Genomic DNA, 20,114 nt, shown 5'->3' on the forward strand with positions numbered 1-20,114 from the left:
AAAATACAACAAAGACCCAGGACTGTTGAGTAGTTACAATCCAATATCAGGAAAGAATGGAACAACATTCCTCTTCCAAAACTCCATAAACTGGTTTCCTCAGTTTCCAGATGTTTGCAGAGTGTTGTTAAAAGAAGAGGGGATGCTGTACCATGGTAAACAAGGCCCTGCCCCAGCTTTTTTGAGATATGTTGCCACCATCAATTTCAAAATGACCTTATTTTTTTTCTTACAATGGTACTTTTTGTCAGTTTAAACACTTTGTATTCTGTTATCTATTGTGAATAAAATATGGGTTTTCAAATCATTGCATTCTGGTTTATTGTAGATTTCACACAGCATCTCAATTTTTTGGGATTTGGAGTTGTAGCTTTTATCATTACCTGTGGCATTATTACTAAGCTTGTAAAATGTTTGCAGAGGCAGCTGCCGCGAAGTTGGTTTATTTTGATATAGGTGTGCCCCAGAACTACATCTGCCAAGATTCCTTTCACTACACACATTGTGTGAGCAGGCTCACAAGACAGCAGTATTGTCATACTTGGAAAGAAATCAATGTATGAATGTAGAGAAGGCTAGGCATAGGTGGAGTTTTTCAGTCCAGTAGGCAGAGCTGGCAACACTGCTTGGGATTTAGCAGTGTGTTGTCAGCTTAAAGAGGATGTTAGGAGCTCACTGGATTTCTGGCAGATCAGCAGGCATTTAATATACACTTTATTTATAGAGATCCAAATGTTGCTAAGAGACACAATTGTGTTTATCCAAAAAAGGAGTGAATATTTAGCTGTATCTACCATACTTCTCTGCACATGCTGCTTCTCTCCTGCAGCTGCTGTGGACTGCACTCAAATTAGTCTAATCACCAGCATATTTTTTTAAACAGTGGGAATATTGAGGGTCACATATTTGGATGGGGGAATTAAAATGGCTGCTGGAATCATAATAACCTTGCTGTCAGACAGTCATGCACAGTGCAACTTACAGCAGTTTAACGCAAAGAGCACATGTTGAGAACACCCTTTAAAATTAACTTTGCTATTAATTCTGATCTCTGGGCTCTCTTTACCCCTCCACATCCGTCCTCCAGCAAACCTCTAACTGCTCGCTTGCATTCCACAAAAAACAACCCTAAAGCCACAGTCACGTGACCTTCTAGTTCAAAGTCTTCCCTTGTCTTCTATTTACAGGTGGCAGGATCCTTCTTAAGGAATCCACGTCACTGCCTGCATGACGTAGACTCTTCATCTTGGCTGTCCATCAGCATGGACCTCTCAGGATCTGAAGAGGAGTCTGCAGCTGTGACGTTGGCATGGAGGAGACCATCGGGGACTGGCTGGTGTGTGCACATCTGCAGCCCTAGTTTAATGGTCCCACATTCCCATATTCAGCTCCAGCGAGGGACCTAGGCAGTAAGTATATCTTGCTTTACATGGTAAGTAAAAAAAACAAAAACTTGTAGAATAGGTTAGCCGGTGGTGGGAAAGGGTTAATAGAGCGTTAATGCCTAGAGATGGGCTTTTTGCTATCCCAGATGACCGATCAGTAGCTTTCAGTGTTAGAAGTTTAGTGTTTGGTTGTCATTGTAGTGGTAGGGTTTAGGTAAAATTTAAGTCTGCATTTAGGGAGATCGTTTTTGTTGTGGTTTGGATGAAGGTATACTTTTAAAGTTGGGTGTTAATGGCTAAGTTCACTGTTGCAGAAAAAAAAGCTTTATTCAAAAATAAAGTAAACTTTTTTTTTTTTAAGTTTCCATTTTAGTGTTGGTGTGTGGTGGAATAGTTAGAACCCAGTCACCCCTGCACTATATGTCAGGAAAGGAACCTTAAATAGAGGAAGGAGCAGAGTCCTCCAGTAGTGAAGAGTATTCCAGGAGAGGAGAGTTAAGCTGGCCATAGAGGAATTACAATTCCTCTGGTTCAACAGGAACTGGATGAATTTTGATCAGTGTGTGGCTGTCCCTCTTCTACTCCTGTCGAATGGACAATTTGTCAAATCAGCGGCTGCAGCCAATTATCAGTGTTCTGATCTCACCAGGTCCCATCATCAAAGTACAATTTCCTGGTAGGAGGATTCTTTATATAGACTTTTGTGTTTTGTGTGGATGAAAAAAAAAACTTATCTATGACCAGCTTTAAATGAAGGACCAAAGTCCTCCAGCAGTGCAGAGTATTTCAGGATATTTCAGGATAGGAGAGGTAGTGGAAGGAGCAAGGTGCCAGCTCACATTTCAGGCCATAAGAAGGCCTGACCTCTTTGACTGCTGCCCCTGTTTAATTATAGCAAGCCCTTCAAAGTGAGGGCTGCTGGCATGTCACCCGCTCTTATATCACTTCAGCTATGAACCCGTTCAATGCCTTGGGCCTGATAATAAGTCCTAAACTATCTGGCACAGCAGTCTGCTCATCAAACTCTCACATCCTCCAATTTCCCTGGCACTCGTCCCTTTCCTCTTGGCACAGTTAGCCGGGTGCAGTGGAGATTTTATTAAACTCTCTGCGGATGTGATTTGTTTTGTAAATGCTCTGGCTTTCGGCAGACTAATAAGATCTTGGAGATTAAAATGTAAGTTTATCCCATCCTTTATTGGATCGGTTTATTTTTAATACAACTCGCTAATCACACCCTGGCATAACAGATTATTAATTAGTCGACTTTTGTCAGTCGCTGACATGGCCTCCTCGGTGGCCGTCTCTTGAACAAAGCATCCACATTTTCTCTTGTATCATTACATCTGTGAGGGGAGCAAATCCCCATGCCTTTTCATTTTTCCCAAATAACGAGGTGAATAAAGACAGAACCTTTTTAATGCTATACAGTTCTGACTGTACAACCAAGGAATTAAAGTATTGCTGTAGAGTAGCTGCAAAAACGTTTTAGGAAGTTAGGTTTAACTAGAAACGTACCATCCATATGACCTTTTAAGATGGCTATTAAAGTGGTTGTAAACCCTTCCATATACCCAATGAAGTGACTAGCCTCAGGTGATACACAGAGATGAAACAATTCTTCCTGCATAAGATGTACCTGTTTGTCTGTAGCCCTTTCTTCTCTACAACTGTTGAAAGTGCAGAATTTACACAGGATTTCTCAGCTCAGAAAAGCAGGGGGCAGGGAGCTGACATTACACTCTGCTGAGCTCAGTGAAGAGAGCTCTGAGCCCTGATTGGAAGGAAGAGACACATCCCCTCTCATACAGCACAGAGGAACAGAGCTGTGGCTGTCAATCTCAGGTGCTGGAGTTGCCTCCCCTGTCACTTTTTTACCTTTTGGTGTCAGGAAAACTTATCAAAAGGGACTCATGCAGATACCAGAGGAACAAGGCAGCAGACAGAAATTACATTTGATGCTCCTATTTGAGAGAAATACACTTTATAGAAGGATATGCTTTTTTCATATTTCATGTCATTGGTTTAGGCAAAAACCACTTTAGGCAAAAAGTTGTAGGACAGAGTATGAAATTGGCAGCACCCTTGTTTGTTTGTTTTTTTTTGTTTTGTTTTGTTTTTTTTGCCTAGGGAGTGGAATTATTTTCTGGAGTTTTGGAGTTCCGAAGGTTTTTCTTTCTTTTCTTTTTTTTTTCTTCTTTGTGGTCTGTGTCTAATTGGGAAAATGTTTTCTCATTTCCTGTAACAGAGGCACAACAGGAAGTGAGAGCAACTCTATTCAAACTTAGTTGTCAGGTGTCCCCATTGGAGCTAAGCTTTTGTTGTGCAGAGATGTCTGCATCAGTTAGTGACACTACTACCCCTAGTATATAGAGTATTTGAATTAAATTGAAATAGGATATTTTTATTTCCATAGTCCCACTTAATGATCTCATAAATAAGATGAACAAGCTAAGACTTTACCCTTGGGTGTTTCGGTGGATACTCAGTTGGCTAAAGGATAGATATCAGTGTGTGGTTATAAATGGGATTTATTCAGAAAAGAGGCTAGTCACCAGTGATTTATCACAAGGCTCTGTACTGAGTCCTATTCTGGATGACTAGGTGTTACATCACCCCACTTTAACGCCACTTCCACCCAGAACCCTAATAAGGTACTCTAGCACTTCTTCCTGCCCTTCTGCCATGAGGATTAACTGCATGATAGTCTAAAACTGGGTTACTGCATATTCCTAGTGGATGCGCTTACTCTGTTGCCCACAATCTACTCCACAGGAGAATACCCTCACTTGTAGTCATGGCGGGGACCAAACGAAAGGGAGTCAATTCAGAATTGCAGGTGAAAATTTGTTCTGCCGAAGGTCCACACACCATTCAAAAGTGACAATGCATCTCTTGCACCAGAGCAGGAAACGGTCTTAACACCTCTGTCAGTGTCTGATTATAGTTCTATTTTTAGGCATGAATCAAGTGGCCTATTTGACGAAAGCAGAATTTTATATATATCATATTTCCTCAGACAGATTACAGCCTTAGTACAGCCATCTTTGTTCAGGACTCAGAAATGCCCCACCTTTTTTCCTTCTCTGGAGTCAGATCCTATAATGCCAGTCCTCCTAGAGGACAAAGACAGAGAAGGGAATGAAGAGGATATGGAAGCAGTATTGTCAGGATGTTGCAGAAGATTTCTCCTAGATTGTCACTATATTAAAGAGGAAACTTCACACAACTTGCTTGCTAACATTGCCTCTTTCCACAAAAGTCTTGGCGTTATGCAGCTTGACTCTCCTCATTCCCATCATGCCTGTATGAGCACAAAGAGACCTGCAAAGTTCATGAACAGGGCAAAACTATTTAGTGGAAAAGAGAATACATAGAATTGGACTCTTCGTGTGGTTGCTCTTGCTGTCTCTGTTCTAAACAAACATCTCACTGTACTTATTAAAGATGTTCTTCTTTAAAAGATTCTGCACTCCTAAAAGCTTGCTTTTACCTGGTAGTCACAGATGTTCCAACCCGTGGGTCCGATCAATGGTTTTCAAGGATACAAAAGAGTTCAAGACCCTGCCACCTCACTACTTTTTTCTTTCAGATCAGCCAAAAATTTTACCAAGAACAGTTAGATTAGCAGAATGTCCTGAACCACCTACTGTCACAGGGAGTGCTTGTGCAGGTACCACCACAAAGCAGGTTCAAAGAATTGTACTCAAACCTGTTCATTGTACCAAAGCCCTGCAGAGGTATTCATCCTATTCTGGACTTAAAATCCCTTAACAATTTCCTTAAAATTCCTAAGTTTCATATGGAATCTGCAGGGTCAGTAATTGCCTCCGATACAAGGAGAATACATGGCATCTGTGGACATCCAAGATGTTTATCTGCATGTTCCTGTCTCCTCTTGTACCAAATTGTATTGTAACTGTAATGTCTACCCTCATTTTGTAAAGCGCTGCACAAACTGTTGGTGCTATATAAATCCTGTATTATAATAATAAAAATAATGTTATCATTTATCCACCTCACCCATGCTTTCTACACTACGGAGTGGCAGAAAAACACTTTTGGCTTATCGCACTGCCTTTCAACCTATCCTCTGCTCCCAGTGTGTTCACAAAGGTCTTAGCACCCTTGCTTGGCCTTCTCAGAATTCAGGGCATCTAAGTCACAGGCCTTTTAGAATACCTTCTCTTTAAGGATTCATCTCCCTTGCAGCTTTCAGAAAATGTCCACAAGACAATTCAGCTGCTACAGGTCTTTGCCTGGGTGATACATTTCAAGAAGTCTGTTCTCCAGCCTTTCCCTTTGTCTTTCTTTTAAGTGCTCATGCTCAACAACAACAAGTTCCAAGAGTAATCCCACAGTGAGATTTGTGATGAGAATTCTAGACATAAAGGCTTGCCTTTTCAAGGCAATCCCTATCGTCCAATTTCTTTCAAGAACTTGCCACCATCTGTAAAGTCCTTACAACAGATGCAAGTCTGTCAGGATGAGGAGGAGTATTTTAATCTTTGTCCATTCAGGGAACATGGTCAAGAGAGGAACCCAAACTTCCAATAAACATCCTGGAGCTCAGAGCAGTCAGGTTATCCCTGCAGCATCCTTCTGAAGGGATGCCCAATCTGGGTGCAATCAGACCATGACACCACAGTGGCATATGTCATCCATCAAGGGGGCATGAGGAGTCTGGCTGCCTTGAAAGACACAAACCACATTCTCTTGTGGACAGAATCTCAGTGTCTAGCGATTTCTGTAGTCCAAATTCCAGGAGTGGACAACTGGCAGGTGGAATGGTCTCTTCATCCAGATGTGTTCAATCCGATAGGCCAAAGATGTGGGATTCCAGGTGTGGACATCCTGGTCTCCAGATTCAACAACAAGCAACCTCTGATTTGCCTCGGGAGCCCCGATAATTCCCTGGTCTCAGTTCAAGCTGATCTGTGCCTTCCCTCTAATGTGAATTCTGGCTTGTGTGCTTCACAAAATAGAGCAAGAGAGGAGAGAGATCATTTTAATTGCCCCCCGAAGAACCTGAAGACATATTTAGACTTCTAACAGACAGCCCCCTGCCCCCTTTCCAACAGGCCAGATCTGCTGTCTCAAGGTCCCCTATTTCATCCTCCTACATAGTCTCTGTCTTTAAAGCGGAACTTCACTCTCTCAGTCAACATGGATTATTTTTAATCCTTATGCTGCTAGTATTAGTAAGTAGATAGGAAAGTGTATCATATTTTACTTGTTTTAAATTTTTTTTTAACATTTCTTCAGTTACTTCCCGGTTTCCATGCTTAGGAAAATGAAGTCTTACATCCCAGGAGTCTTCTGGTGGGGAGGGAGGTTTCTCAGCTCAACCTATGCCTGAGCTAAGGACAGATGGATACCAGGAAGTAAATGATACATGGATCATCTGGTTTCTCAGCAAAATAAAACATGGAGACATGGATGGATGGGGGAGTTTGCATTTAGCATTTTTTAGCATTGCAAATAGCATTTTTGGGAATGTTTGTAGGAAAGGAGCCCTTACTACACTTGATATCAGAACTGTATGAACTGTTGAGCTCAGTTTCTGTCATTGTGAAGCCTTCTTTTGTCCGGGCATGGGAGCATGACCTTGGAATTCTCATCGAACCAACTTGTGCACCTTTTTTAAATTGATGCATTCCAGCTAAATTGATTCTGAGACTCAGGAAACTAATTATAAGTTACTGACACTCTGATATCATGCCCCCAGAGTATTGTCACATATCTACCCTTCAGTTCTGGATCTTTGCTGGAGTGGATGTGGTGAGCATGGCACGCTCCTACACTTGTGGTGGGAGTGTCCCTCGTACAGCCCCTTTTGGACTGATGTCAAAGCCCAGATAAAAGAAGTTCTAGATATAGATGTTCCGTTGTCCCCGGTCCAATTCCTGCCCCATGTCTCTACCCTTCCACTAAGCCACTACAAAGGATGTTCCTTACCGCACCTCCTGAATGCGGCTAAGAGAGTCACACCCATATACTGGAAACAGTCTCATGTTCCCAGTAGGGAGGACTGAATTAGGAAAGTGAACGAGATAATGGAGGCCGAGCAATGGGTAGCAACATGCAGGGGCACACGGGAGTGTTTCACAGGCAGCCTGGCAAGACCACGTCACTGACCCAGACCAGGTTACGTCCAGCTTGGATATTGCCTTGCTGGAGTTAGCAGAGCCCTCGGTAAGAGTACCTCATTGAATAGTGTAGCCATTGCATGGTTTTGGTTCCTTTCTTTTTATCCTCTTTGTTTCGCAGCCTTGGAGTTGGCACTCCTGCTTGCTCCTTTTTCTTCAGCGGCGCCAGCCAATGGGGGCAATTGCGACTCCGATAATTTACATGCTGGCATCTATTTGTCCTGGAGGTATGTTAATCCTTTCTCTACTTACTTGTCCCCCCCCCCCTTTCTTTTTCTTTTCTTTCTCTTCTTTCTCAGCACTTTATTTGATCTTAGGGCTTGCAGTTTTGCTGTCTTATGCCTCTATAATGTTATGGGACCCCCTCGCTGGAGGGTGTTGTTGTTCACCAGCGGATGGGCCCTTTTCCTGTTATTTTAGTACATTTTGCTGTACCCTAAGATGCTGCAGCTCACTGTTACATTTCTTGGATTTTGCAACACTTGTATTGTACTAGGCTTGTGCACGGTGAGTGGTGAGCCACTCTTGCTGACGCCAGAGTGCGCAGACATGTTTGCTTTTGTTATTATGATTGTTATGGTTCATTTTATTTTTTTGTATGGAAAATTTATCTTGAAATAAAGATTACATTAAAAAAAATTGCATTTTTGGTTTGTGGTGCTCAAATGTATTTGCACTTTAACAGCATACCTGTTGAAACACAGGTCTTAAACGATAGAGGGATTTCTGAGTCTGTGATTCCTATGTTGCTGTAAGCAAGAAAACCCACTTCCAGGACGTTTTACCTGGAAATCTTATTTTGCCTAGTGTGAATGCAATCAGTTCCTGTCCCAGAGATTACTCTGTGCTTTGCATTCTGGCCTTCTGCAAACAAGGCTTGTCTAGATCCTTGTTTTAGGTTTTGGCCTTGTCCAACATTTTTCAAAGACCTCAGGCTTTACACTCTCTCATAAAAATCTTTATTCATTATGTTTCTCATGTCAGACACCCCTTACAGCACCCTGTGCTTCCCTGGGTCCTTAAAGTGGTTGTAAACATCTGAGATGAAAAATGAACAGAGTATATCACTCTATAGTGTGTACTTGCCTCAGTTCAAAGTACCAAGTGTGGTTTCTGTCTCCCCTCTCTTCTTTCCACTTTCCGATCACTTCTGACAGGTTATCTTGACACCAAAGAATCTTGGAAGGCGCCTACCCCCCTAGCACTGTATGGGGGGGGGGTTTCCCCTCCACTCAGGTCTCAGATTACACTCAGCCCTGTTTTGTGCAGTTTGTAACTTCAGATATCCGCCCCCTGCCTGCTCAAGCTGAGAAAAGGCTTTGATCTGTGTGTTTTAGAAGGCTGTAGAGATGAGATTGCTACAGATACAAAGGTACAACTTATGAGGGAGCATTTGTTTTATCTTTTACCACCTGAGTATTGTCACTTCAGTGGGTGTATATAGAGATTTACAACCACTTTAATTTGGCTCTCTCTGTCTTTCAAAAACTACCCTTTGAACCCATCAGGGACATTTACCTGGAGATGCTTTCTAGCAAAATAGCCTTTTTGGTAGCCATCACGTCGACAGATGTGTTTCTGAACTAGCAGTCCTTTTCTTTGAAGAGCCATTTCCTTTAGTCATACTTTGTAAAGATATGGTTGTCTTATGCCCAAGACCATATTTTCTTGGAAAGGTGGTTTCAGATATTCACATCAATGAAGACATTGTTCTGCCATCCTTGTGTTCTGCTCCTAAGCACCCAACGGAAGTCTCTCTTCATTGCCTTGACGTAGTTAGAGCCATTAGGTTTTGGCTAAAAGCTACTGCTCCCATCAGAAAAACAGATTCTCTGATTGTTCTCTCCTTGGAAACTTGCAGGAGCACCCTCTTTCAAAATCCACCTATACATAGTGGAAAAGGAATCTGACTGCAAGAGCATATGCTGTTGAGCAAAACCCTCCTTCTGCACTCTTGCTCACTCACTTCACCAGATCTGAAGGTGCTTCCTGGGCTTTTCAGGACCAATCTTCTGTAGCCCAGCTATGTAAGGCCACCATCTGACCTCCTGTTTATACCATCTCAAAGTTTTAGCAGGTAGATTTTCAATCTTACACTAATGCAGCTTTGGTCCGCAAGGTTCTTGCAAGACCACTCTGTACTTACATTTTTGACCCATGTTGTTGTTTGGGCCTGTTGACACAGTTCTGTTTGCCTAGTTGTTTACAACCCTTTATATTTATTGCTTGGAGACATCCCATGATGTATGAATATGTTGTGATGTTGCCTCTCCTCTCCTGTACTGTACAATTAAGATTAGAGGAATGTAGACTTCTCTGTAAATTCCGTGTCTTAGTGTGAGGGACCGCCGAGCGGCACCACTAGCACTCCACTGGTCAGGCGTGCCCAGAGCGCGGAGTCTAAGCCCCAGGGTACTTGTTCACCAGGGCCCCTGATGGTGGGGATGGACTTGTAGTACCCCGAGACCAGGTCGCCACTACTGAGCACACCTGTCAGTGGTAGGGGTGTTCGCCAGGGGCTCCAACCAGGGAGAGCCAGATGTGAGGAGGTCGGGTGACCCCGATGGAATGGATGGATGGATGGCTGAGTAAGTGCGTAGTCAGACAGGCCGAGTCGGTAACGTAGAGGACGGTAGGGTACAAGGGAGCAGGCAGAGAGTCGTCGGGTCACACGCCAGGTCAGCAACAGGAGGTCAGATCTAATGAGGGGCATCCAGGGAGAGAGGTCAGGCAAAGCAAGGGTCTGGGCAGGAGAAATCAGCAGGTCAAGAACAATCCGGGTCAATAAACTTACAAGGCACAGGTACAGAATCACAGGAAGCAGGTAAGACCAGAAGGCAACGAAATGACAGCTCAGGGACCTTTAAATATCCCGCCCTGCGCTGCCATTGGTGCCCAGCGGGCGGCCGCGGCTTCTACTGCGCATGCGCGAACTCGAACGCCGCGGCCGGCCCGGACCTAGTGCCCGTGTACAGGGCGGAGCAGTGCGCCTGCGCCGGGACCATCGCGGCAGGGATCGAGGAGATCCCTGACATTTAGAGTACAGTATGGGAAACTTGCCAGACTCCCTTCTTTTCCTTTGTTTACTCTGCATTGTTTTCTACAAAGCTGAGGACTCATACAGTGGGGTAGATTTATAGGAGATGCACACCAGGAGGATGTGTGCTCAAAAGTTTGAAAATGTCCAATCACCTGAAGGTACTTACCTATAACCTATTCTGTATGAATATGTTGCCTGTGTCCTGTTCTGTACTCCAAAGATAAGGATTTTCAATAGATTCCTCTTTTTATTGAAAGAGTATTTGATCCTTGAAATAGACTTAGTTACTCAACAGTAAGTGGATTCAAATATGCTTTGGACAAACATAGATCTATACTTTAAACAATAAAGATAATAAAACTAAAATACATTTATAAATGCAAAAAATAATGGGTCTGACTCGATGAACCACTTTCATTTTTCTGACATCACTCTATTTTGTTCAACTGCCATGTCAATGTGTTGGTTTTTACATTCCGATTTTGGGATGCACTGCCACATTCATAGTTAGAATTTCATTTGAGAAAAATTTTCCATCCTTCTCTTTCAATTAGCTTCCTCACCACTTCCTCACCAAAAAATTGTCAGCTTGACCCCATTTCTATTAGGTAATTGAATGAACATTCTGAAAATAATTTTTTTCTGAACGCAATTCTACTGACGTATGACCGGTCTAAGTGTTTTCCCGAAACTCCTCTACCCTTTTTACGCTTATCAAACACAGATTTCCTCTTTCTCCCCTCCCCCTTGTTGAGCTATCATCTAAGTACTGGGTGGTTCTCTTCAGACTTTTTCACCTCCTGCCAATGTTGTAACCTCATTTGGCCTTTTAAGACCGTTAATAATAAAAAAAGTTGCTAAAGTAAGCCTCATATTTCCATAGTTTGTACGTGTCGCAAGGCTGCGAGGGTTACATTTCTAGTAGTTTGCATGGTTTTCCAGGAGCTCCTTTCCCTTTCATCCCTTGTTAGAGTTATAAAGTAGAAGTGAAACATGAAATCTAACCTAAGAATAATATAATAAATAATATTTAAAGTGGTTGTAAACCTCAGACATGAAATATGAGCAAAGCATAACCCACTGTAGTGTATACTTGTCTCAATTAAGAGCACTAAGTGTCATTTCTGTCAGCTGCTCAATTCCTCGACTATCAGCATGAGTCACTTCTGACAAGGTTTCCTGACACCAAAAGAAAAAAATGTGATGGGAAGAATTTCCAGCACACAGCTTGTGATTGACAGCCTCAACTCTGTTCCTGTGTGCTGTGTGAATGGTGGGTGTGTCACTATCCTCCAATCAGCTCTCAGAGCTCTCTTCACCAAGATCTGCAGTGTGTAACTTCAGCTCTCCACCCTCTTTTTTCTGACAACTCAGACAAGCTTGATAAATTCTAAACTTTGAACAGATGTAGAGAAAACTGCAGATAAACAGGTACAACTTAAGTGGAAGGTTTTGTTTAATCTCTGTGTATCACCTGAGGTCAGTCACTTCACTGGGTATGTGTAAGGGATTACAATCATTTTAATGTCCCCCTATATACTGGTCAGCCATAACTTTTTGACTACTAACAGATAAAGTTAAAAATACTGATTATCTTGTTACAATGGAATCTGAAAGTGGGTGGGATATAATAGACAGCAAATGAATGTTGACCCTGAAGTTAATGTGTTAAAAGCAGAAAAAAATGAACAAGTGTAAGGATTTGAGCAACTTTGAGAAGGGACAAATTGTAATTTCTAGACAACTGGATCAGAGCAACTCCAAAACTGTTGCTGTTGTGGAATGTTCCTGCTCTGCAGTCAAGACCTACCAAAATTGGTCCAAGGAAGGAAAACTAATGATCTGGCAACAGGGTCATGGGTGGCCAAGGCTCACTGATGCACATAGGGAGCAAAGGGGTTAATTCACTAAAGGTTAATTGCCATATGAAGGTCACATGACTCATTTTTCAAAAATATTGCATGAGATAATATAAGAGTCAGTTTCATCAAAGTAAAATATCGAACGTGAGGTAAATACCGCACATTTGTTAAAATAGTGAGATAAAAAAACATGAAATCATTCAAGTCAATTCATTAAAAAACACACATTCATTATGTATCACGTGGTGTTTGCTGGAGGTATTTTAGAAATGTACAAAATAACAATTAGAGGAACTCTGCGCTGGCCAGAAAGTGAAAAGTATACAATGTATCAATGTGAAAATGTTCTCTGAGCTCAGGTATGAAAATAAATTGTAACATTTCATCATAGGGAGAGCATTTTGTAAATGAAAACACACTACAATGTTTTCATAGTTTCACATAATTGCTGTGTGCCTTCTGGTGCAGTGTTAGCCTGCAAAAAAAAAAAAACTGTGAAAAAACATAAAAAATAATGCAAAATTTAAGTGCTAAATATCGCAAAACAAATATTTAACACATTCGGTATATAACAATTTTTTTTCTAGTGAATTGACTAGTTTTGAATTAAAGACCGCATGAGTTATTTTAACTCAAAAATTCATGCGTTATTTATCTCTTAGTGAATTGACTGGCCCATATAGTCCGATACAATAGATGAGCTACTGTATCTCAAATTGCTGAGAAAGTCAATGCTGTTTCTGATAGGTGTCAAAACACACAGTGCATTGCAGTTTGTTGCGATGGGATGGGACTACATATCCGCTGCCCAGTCAGGGTTCCTATGCTGACCTATGTCCACAGCCAAAAACCCTTGTAGCTCCTGCATAAGTATCAGAACTGATCCATAGAGCCTGGTGGTTGGTCTGCTTATTCGGTTTTCTTTTACACCATATGGATGGCCAGGTTCATATGTGTCACTTACCTGGGGAAGAGGTAGCACCAGGATGCACTATGGGAAGGAGGCAAGCCACCAGAGGCAGTGTGATGCTTTGGGGATGCTAGGAAACCTTGGATCCTGCCATGCATGTGGATTTTACTTTAACGCATATTACCTACCTAAACATTGATACTCCTTCATGGAAATGGTATTCCCTGGTGGCAGTGGCCTCTTTCAGCAGGGCAATGTGCCCGTCCACACTGCAAAAATGTTATTTAATTTCTTAATTTTCCCAAAATTTGCGACAAAAAACTACAAGTTTAAAAAACTTGCCATGTCTCTTACTAAATACCTCATACGGTCTACTTTCCAAAAAGGAGTAATTTGGGGGGTATTTGTACTCTCCTGGCATTTTAAAGGCCTTAAGAAATTACATCAGCCGTCAGTACGTCAGAATTGATCGATTTTCAATTATATACAGTTGTGACCAAAATTATTCAACCCCCAATGCTGTAAAGGGGTTTAGGGACTATAGTGTACATTTGGAATTGTATTCAGAATCAAATCCTACAAGGACGTTGTAACTACCCAAATGCAACTAAAATGACATCAATTGTTTATGTAATACAGTAGTAAATGGTTCTTATGTGGTTTCTTCATTGCCACAATTATTCAACCCCTTAAAGACTACCACTCTGAAGAACAGAGGTTCATACAGGTGCTTTCCATCAGGTATTGAAAACACCTGTGGATGTCACCGAGCAGCAATCAAGCATAATAAGCACCAATTAGGCAGCTTTAAAATGACTGTGATACTCAGCTCCTTCTAGACATTTACTGGTGTGGTTACAAACATGGTGAAGGCAAGAGAATGGTCCAGGAAGACAAGAGAAGAGGTGATTTCTCTTCACAGGAAGGGCAATGGCTATAAGAAGATTGCAAAGATGTTAAACATACCAAGAGACACCTTAGGAAGCATCATTCGCAAATTCAAGGCAAAGGGCACTGTTGAAACGCTACCTGGTCGTGGCAGAAAGAAGATGCTGACTTCGACTGCTGTGCGCTACCTGAAGCGTAGAGTGGAGAGAAGTCCCCGTGTGACTGCTGAGGAACTGAGAAAAGATTTGTCAGATGTGGGTACAGAAGTTTCAGCCCAGACAATAAGACGCACACTGCGTAATGAAGGCCTCCGTGCCAGAACTCCCAGGCGTACCCCCTTGCTGTCTCCAAAGAATAAGAAGAGTCGACTGCAGTATGCCAAAAGCCATGTGGACAAACCACAAAAGTTGTGGGATAGTGTTCTGTGGACTGATGAAACAAAATTAGAACTGTTTGGGCCCATGGATCAACGCTATGTTTGGAGGAGGAAGAACAAGGCCTATGATGAAAAGAACACCTTGCCTACTGTGAAGCATGGTGGAGGGTCAATCATGCTTTGGGGCTGTTTTGCTTCTGCAGGTACAGGGAAGCTTCAGCGTGTGCAAGGTACCATGAATTCTCTTCAGTACCAGGAGATATTGGATGGAAACGTGATGCAGTCCGTCACACACCTGAGGCTTGGGAGACGTTGGACCTTTCAACAGGACAATGATCCCAAGCATACCTCCAAGTCCACTAGAGCATGGTTGCAGAGGAAAGGCTGGAACATTTTGGAGTGGCCATCGCAGTCACCAGACTTAAATCCGATTGAGAACCTCTGGTGGGACTTAAAGAAAGCAGTTGCAGTGCGCAAGCCTAAGAATGTGACTGAACTGGAGGCCTTTGCCCATGAAGAATGGGCGAAGATACCCGTAGATCGCTGCAAGACACTTGTGTCAAGCTATGCTTCACGTTTAAAAGCTGTTATAACTGTAAAAGGATGCTGTACTAAGTACTAAGATTGAATGTCACTTGGGGGTTGAATAAAACTGATAATGCTGTGAGCACAGAAAAGACATTTGTGGTTATTTCATTATAACTGTTATGTTATATTTGTCTGACCTACAAGTGCCTCTTTAATGTAAATGTAAGCAAGATGACTGAATGATCAAAAGCAATGTCAAACTGGCCAAAACACTCAATTTCAGTGGGGGTTGAATAATTTTGGTCACAACTGTATACCATAGTTTGTAGACGCTATAACTTTCACACAAACCAATCAATATACAGTACGTTTATTGGATTTTTTTTTTTTTACCAAAGACATGTAGCAGAATACATTTTTGCCTAAATTTATGAAGAAATTTGATTTATTGATTTTTTAAAATTATTATTGGATATGATTTGTAACAGAAAGTAGAAAATATTGGGGGGGTTCCAAATTTCCGCTCTCTTTTTGTTTATATAATAGAAAAAAATTTAAAATTCAGTGGTTATCAAATACCACCAAAAGAAAGCTCAACGTTTGTGAAAAAATGTTTATAAATTTCATTTGCATACAGTGTTGCATGAGCGCGCAATTGCCAGTTAAAGTAGCGCAGTGCCGAATAGCAAAAAAATGGTCTGGTCATGAAGGGGATAAAAATTGCAATAGGTAAAGCAGGTATGTTAACGCAACACACAGGAATGGAGAAGTGTGAGTGAGCCCATACTGAATCATCAACAAAGCTTTTCCTGCACATTCTTGTTTATAGTAAAGGCACCAAATTTGAGCTGGTTTGGATGCACAAAAGACCAGCACAATCCACACACTGAGATATGTCAGAAAATGATGTGAAATCACAAATTTTCAATTGTTAGTAAAACTGTGAGGGGAACATTTTCAATGGAGACACCGATTCTGATGACAACAGCTTTAAAGAAAAATTCCCTCAACTGGAAAAGATTTCTTCTCTTTACTGTTGGGTTTACAAAACAAGAAATGAAAGAAAATATCCTCAGTGGTACACAGATTGAAAAGCTGCACTTACACCTACTTCAGTCAAGATGGGAAAAAAGGTTTCACCTTTAGATGTATTTTAAAATTTCAGAATGCATGTTTGGAAAATTTGAGTTACCAAAATTTTGAGAAAAAAAAATTCTGCTAGATTATTTTTAGCCATTTGTAAGGCTGTCTACCTTTTCTTGGTTTCTGAACTATACATAGACAGACGAACTTTGGGCGTCTGCAGGCAGCCACACCTTATCACGTCCGACAAACTCTCAGCGCTGGTCCTGTGTTCCACCTGCCTATGATGTCCCATGTAATTAAAGCGGTGAGGTCAGAAAGAAACCCAGATGACCACTGCTTGGGAAGACAGTCCACACTCTGTCCCCATCTGTCTTTCTTAGATCCTCTTCTGGCTTCCCAGGAGGCAGCCAGGCTGAAATCATCCGGCGTCTTATTATCCCACCTCGCTCTGGGGATAAGTGAGGGGTGATGGCGGGAAGCTGCTGGGCCGCGTGGAAAAAGGACAAGTCGCTCACAATGCATTCACTTTTATAGACTGAGCTCTTATTCACTGGGCGACCTTGGCGTGTAGAAACCAAAGTCCTCTGTAATTATAATTACCTCATAATCAGGGGGTTATTATGGGTCCCGTGAATCACACTCTTGTTCCTGGTGCGTCTGCTAAGGCCTTCTCTCCCCTCTCTAGCCGCTGAGGTGGTCAGGCACAGTGCATAAACTACGCAGCCTCTCGAGTTCAAGAAACCTGGCACGTAGAGAGAGTCTAGCTATACCTTTTGACTTTTTCCCTTCAAAGTATTAACAGTTTGATCAGGTCTTTTTTTTTTTATTCTCTAATTCCATATTACATGAGTGTACTTCCCTTCCTGCTCAGGCATTCAGGCACACTTCTTTTATAATAAGCTGCAGCAAGTGCAAAATGTGTCTTTTTTTTTTTTTGTTTCAAGTACAAAATAAATCTGACTGGAGTTGGTAGACAAATTGCTAAACAGAATGGGTCTTATAACCTTACTGTTTTGTTTTTTTAATTGTGAAGAAATAAAGTTTCATGTATCCAACTATTACATGAGACCTAATTAGTTTTATGTACTTTTTTGGATGTCTCATTAAAGTGTATGTCCAGCCAAAACCATTTTTTTGGTATATAGTAAGGAAGGATTAGAAACCCTGTCAGTTTTTACTGCTACCTTGGACTCCTTAAGAGTGATATTCTCTTACTTGCTCCTACATTGAAACACTTTAATCAGACAGGAAATGGGGACAATCTACAATAACGGGTATAGACAGAAATAAAAATCTGACAGGGGTTCTAGCCGTCCCCCACTCTTCTAAAGAAGTGTTTTTTTTTTTTATTCTTGTCTGTGTTGAGGGTTTTTTTTGCTGTTTTTCCTGTCTGGTAAAACCATTGTCACCAGGGTTGTAAGGGACAGTTTACTTCTTCACTGTGCTTTAATGCATGTTACCGTATATCTAAAAGTGAAACTTTTTTTTTATTTTTAGTTGGATAGAGCGGAGGTGGTTTAGAACACCTGTCAGTTGTTGCAGTCTGTGTCCCCATTAGGGCCATTCATCCTCCCTATTTGTTCTGTTTACCATTTTATCATTGAAAGTGAAAGTAAAAGAAAACCCCAAATTTTGGGTTGTCGCCAGAAAAGTAATACAGGGGAAATCTTGTAATGGGGACACTAGCTCTGGTGACCTCTGACTCCCCAAGCAATTCTCTTAATTTGCAGGGATTTCCTCTCACTTCCTGTTTTGCTATGGGACAGGAAGTGAAGGAAAATCTCCACAATGGAAAAAAGATGGTGGGAAAAAAATTTGACGGGTTATAATCCCTTGCTGTATCCAAAATATAAAAACAACATTTTGCCTATAGTTCTGCTTTAACATCACATTTTGACTTCTGTTAGGTTAGGATCACCCATACAAACTGAATAAGCTGCCAGCATACTTTAACATGTCTGAAATTGCACATGACCCTTTTTCATAACATACCACCATGCTTTGCAGAAGGTGACAACCAGAGGCATCGCCCTAGTACATTTGTGGAGGTACGAATGCAAAAACAAAAAAAGAAACCATTAATTGGACATACACCTCAACAGGAACTGAAAGAAACCTTACAACTTCCCATGTCTCATGTCTGCTTATTACACAGTGAGTCACCAATCGAATTATATGGATTTGTTGGCCAGGAAGCAGGCAGGTGACACTGAAAGACACTCCACAGCTGAACCAGGAAGTAGGGGTTGTCATCATTTTGGCTACACAATATGTCTCACCACAATTACAAATTTCTTAACAGGTTCATGTTTATATTTTTCATCCTTTCAGCTGCTTGCATGTGCACAAAGTGCCAGTTTTATTTCTAGTTCTGTTGCATTTTAAATAGTGTATGTAAATGCTAACAATAAACATCCCGGGAGTTTTTTTGCCCCCTTGGTCTGATAAATATACATAAAAAGTGGTTTGTTATGTCTTGCCAAAAAGGGCAAAACTATTTTTTCATGAATCCAGTGAGCATCTAACTTCCTGTACTCTCTGCATGTTATCTAGCAAGTGTTATCATCCCTGCCCAATTTACCTACATGAACTACATAGCACCTCCGCCTATGTCTTGGAGATATCACCATCATTTGTCTCTGCCTCCCTCTATTCCTGGCTATTCAGCTTCAAATGAAGCCTGGAGCTGTGTCTTTTGTGAATGGCTTGTAGGAGAGGGAGGCAGAAACAACAGTAGTTCTGTGGTCTTTGAGACCTGTAGTGCTTACATCCTCATGGCCTGGAAGTACAGCGGAAGCTGTACTAATCCTGGCATGTAAAGTATCAGATTTGCCAGATGCATTATTAAAACCTGCATGACGGGGGCTGCTTATTGTTATTGAGCCCAGAGCTGTGCTTGAAACTGTCTGGATGTCAGATATCCCTTTTCAGGTAGGAACTTGTACAAATTTATTAAAACTTTCTCAGCAGCTGTTTGACAGGTAATGATCTCTTAGGTGGCTCAGTGGTCAGCAGTGTCCGTTTCCCACCAGGGCTCTGTCGGCCTTCATTTGTTTGTACTATATTTATCTGTTCTTGTGGAATGTTTGGGTCTTCTTCATACAGTCAAAAATCAGATTGGTGGGTTGTTTTGATTCTGACTGAAACCAGCCTTGGAGAACATGTATGATTGTGGAGAAGACATTAGAATAAATGTGTATGGCCAAGTATCCTCTATAAAGATAGGCGTAGTTTGTTGGTGTAATAAGGATAGTGAGCACTAAAGTAACAAAATCATTATTATTATTATTATTATACAGTATTTATAAAGCGCCAATAGTTTGCTCAGCGCTGTACATTACAAAGGGGACAGAACATGTGACAGAACAATACCAATACAATGTGATACACGAGGGGTTCGAGGGCCCTGCTCTTTCGAGCTTACAATCTAGGAGAAATCATGGCTCTTTCTCTTATAATTAGCATGAATCTTGTGTTTTGTAAGGTGGAGGAGCTGATGATGGCGATGGAGAAGGTAAAGCAGGAACTGGAGTCCATGAAAGCCAAACTGTCCTCCACGCAGCAGTCACTGGCCGAGAAGGAGATCCACCTAACCAGTCTACGTGCCGAACGCCGCAAACACCTGGAGGAGGTGCTGGAGATGAAGTAAGATTCACTTCTTTCCCAAATCCCTAATCCCTGTTTGATGGGAAAAGTATACACATGGATTTTTCTAAAAAGCCAAGCATAATGGCCTAATGACCCAACATTGGGTCTGTAGTGTAGGCTAGCATGTAGTAGTGATCACCACTGGTCATCAGTACAGGGCAGTGAAAGATAAGAAAGAAGCCTGACTTTGTAACATGCCCTTCTAGCGTTCTCTGCTCCTTGGCAGGTCAATTAACTGGGGA

The 20,114-nt window shown here is 41.7% G+C and overlaps 1 protein-coding gene across 15 annotated transcripts in view; it reads left to right on the plus strand.

The window, feature by feature from the left end:
* ERC1 (ELKS/RAB6-interacting/CAST family member 1) overlaps positions 1-20,114 on the plus strand; it is a 352,762-nt gene that overhangs the window by 239,833 nt on the left and 92,815 nt on the right. For all 15 annotated transcript variants that reach the window (XM_089671795.1, XM_089671801.1, XM_089671796.1 and 12 more), the window contains one exon: positions 19,709-19,869. In XM_089671795.1, the coding sequence (XP_089527921.1) occupies positions 19,709-19,869 (161 nt within the window). The remainder of the gene's footprint in view (positions 1-19,708; positions 19,870-20,114) is intronic.

This window comes from Staurois parvus, unplaced genomic scaffold (assembly GCF_062004578.1).
Source record: "Staurois parvus isolate SC_StPar_1 unplaced genomic scaffold, SC_StPar_1.0 ptg000114l, whole genome shotgun sequence".
NCBI lineage: Eukaryota > Metazoa > Chordata > Amphibia > Anura > Ranidae > Staurois > Staurois parvus.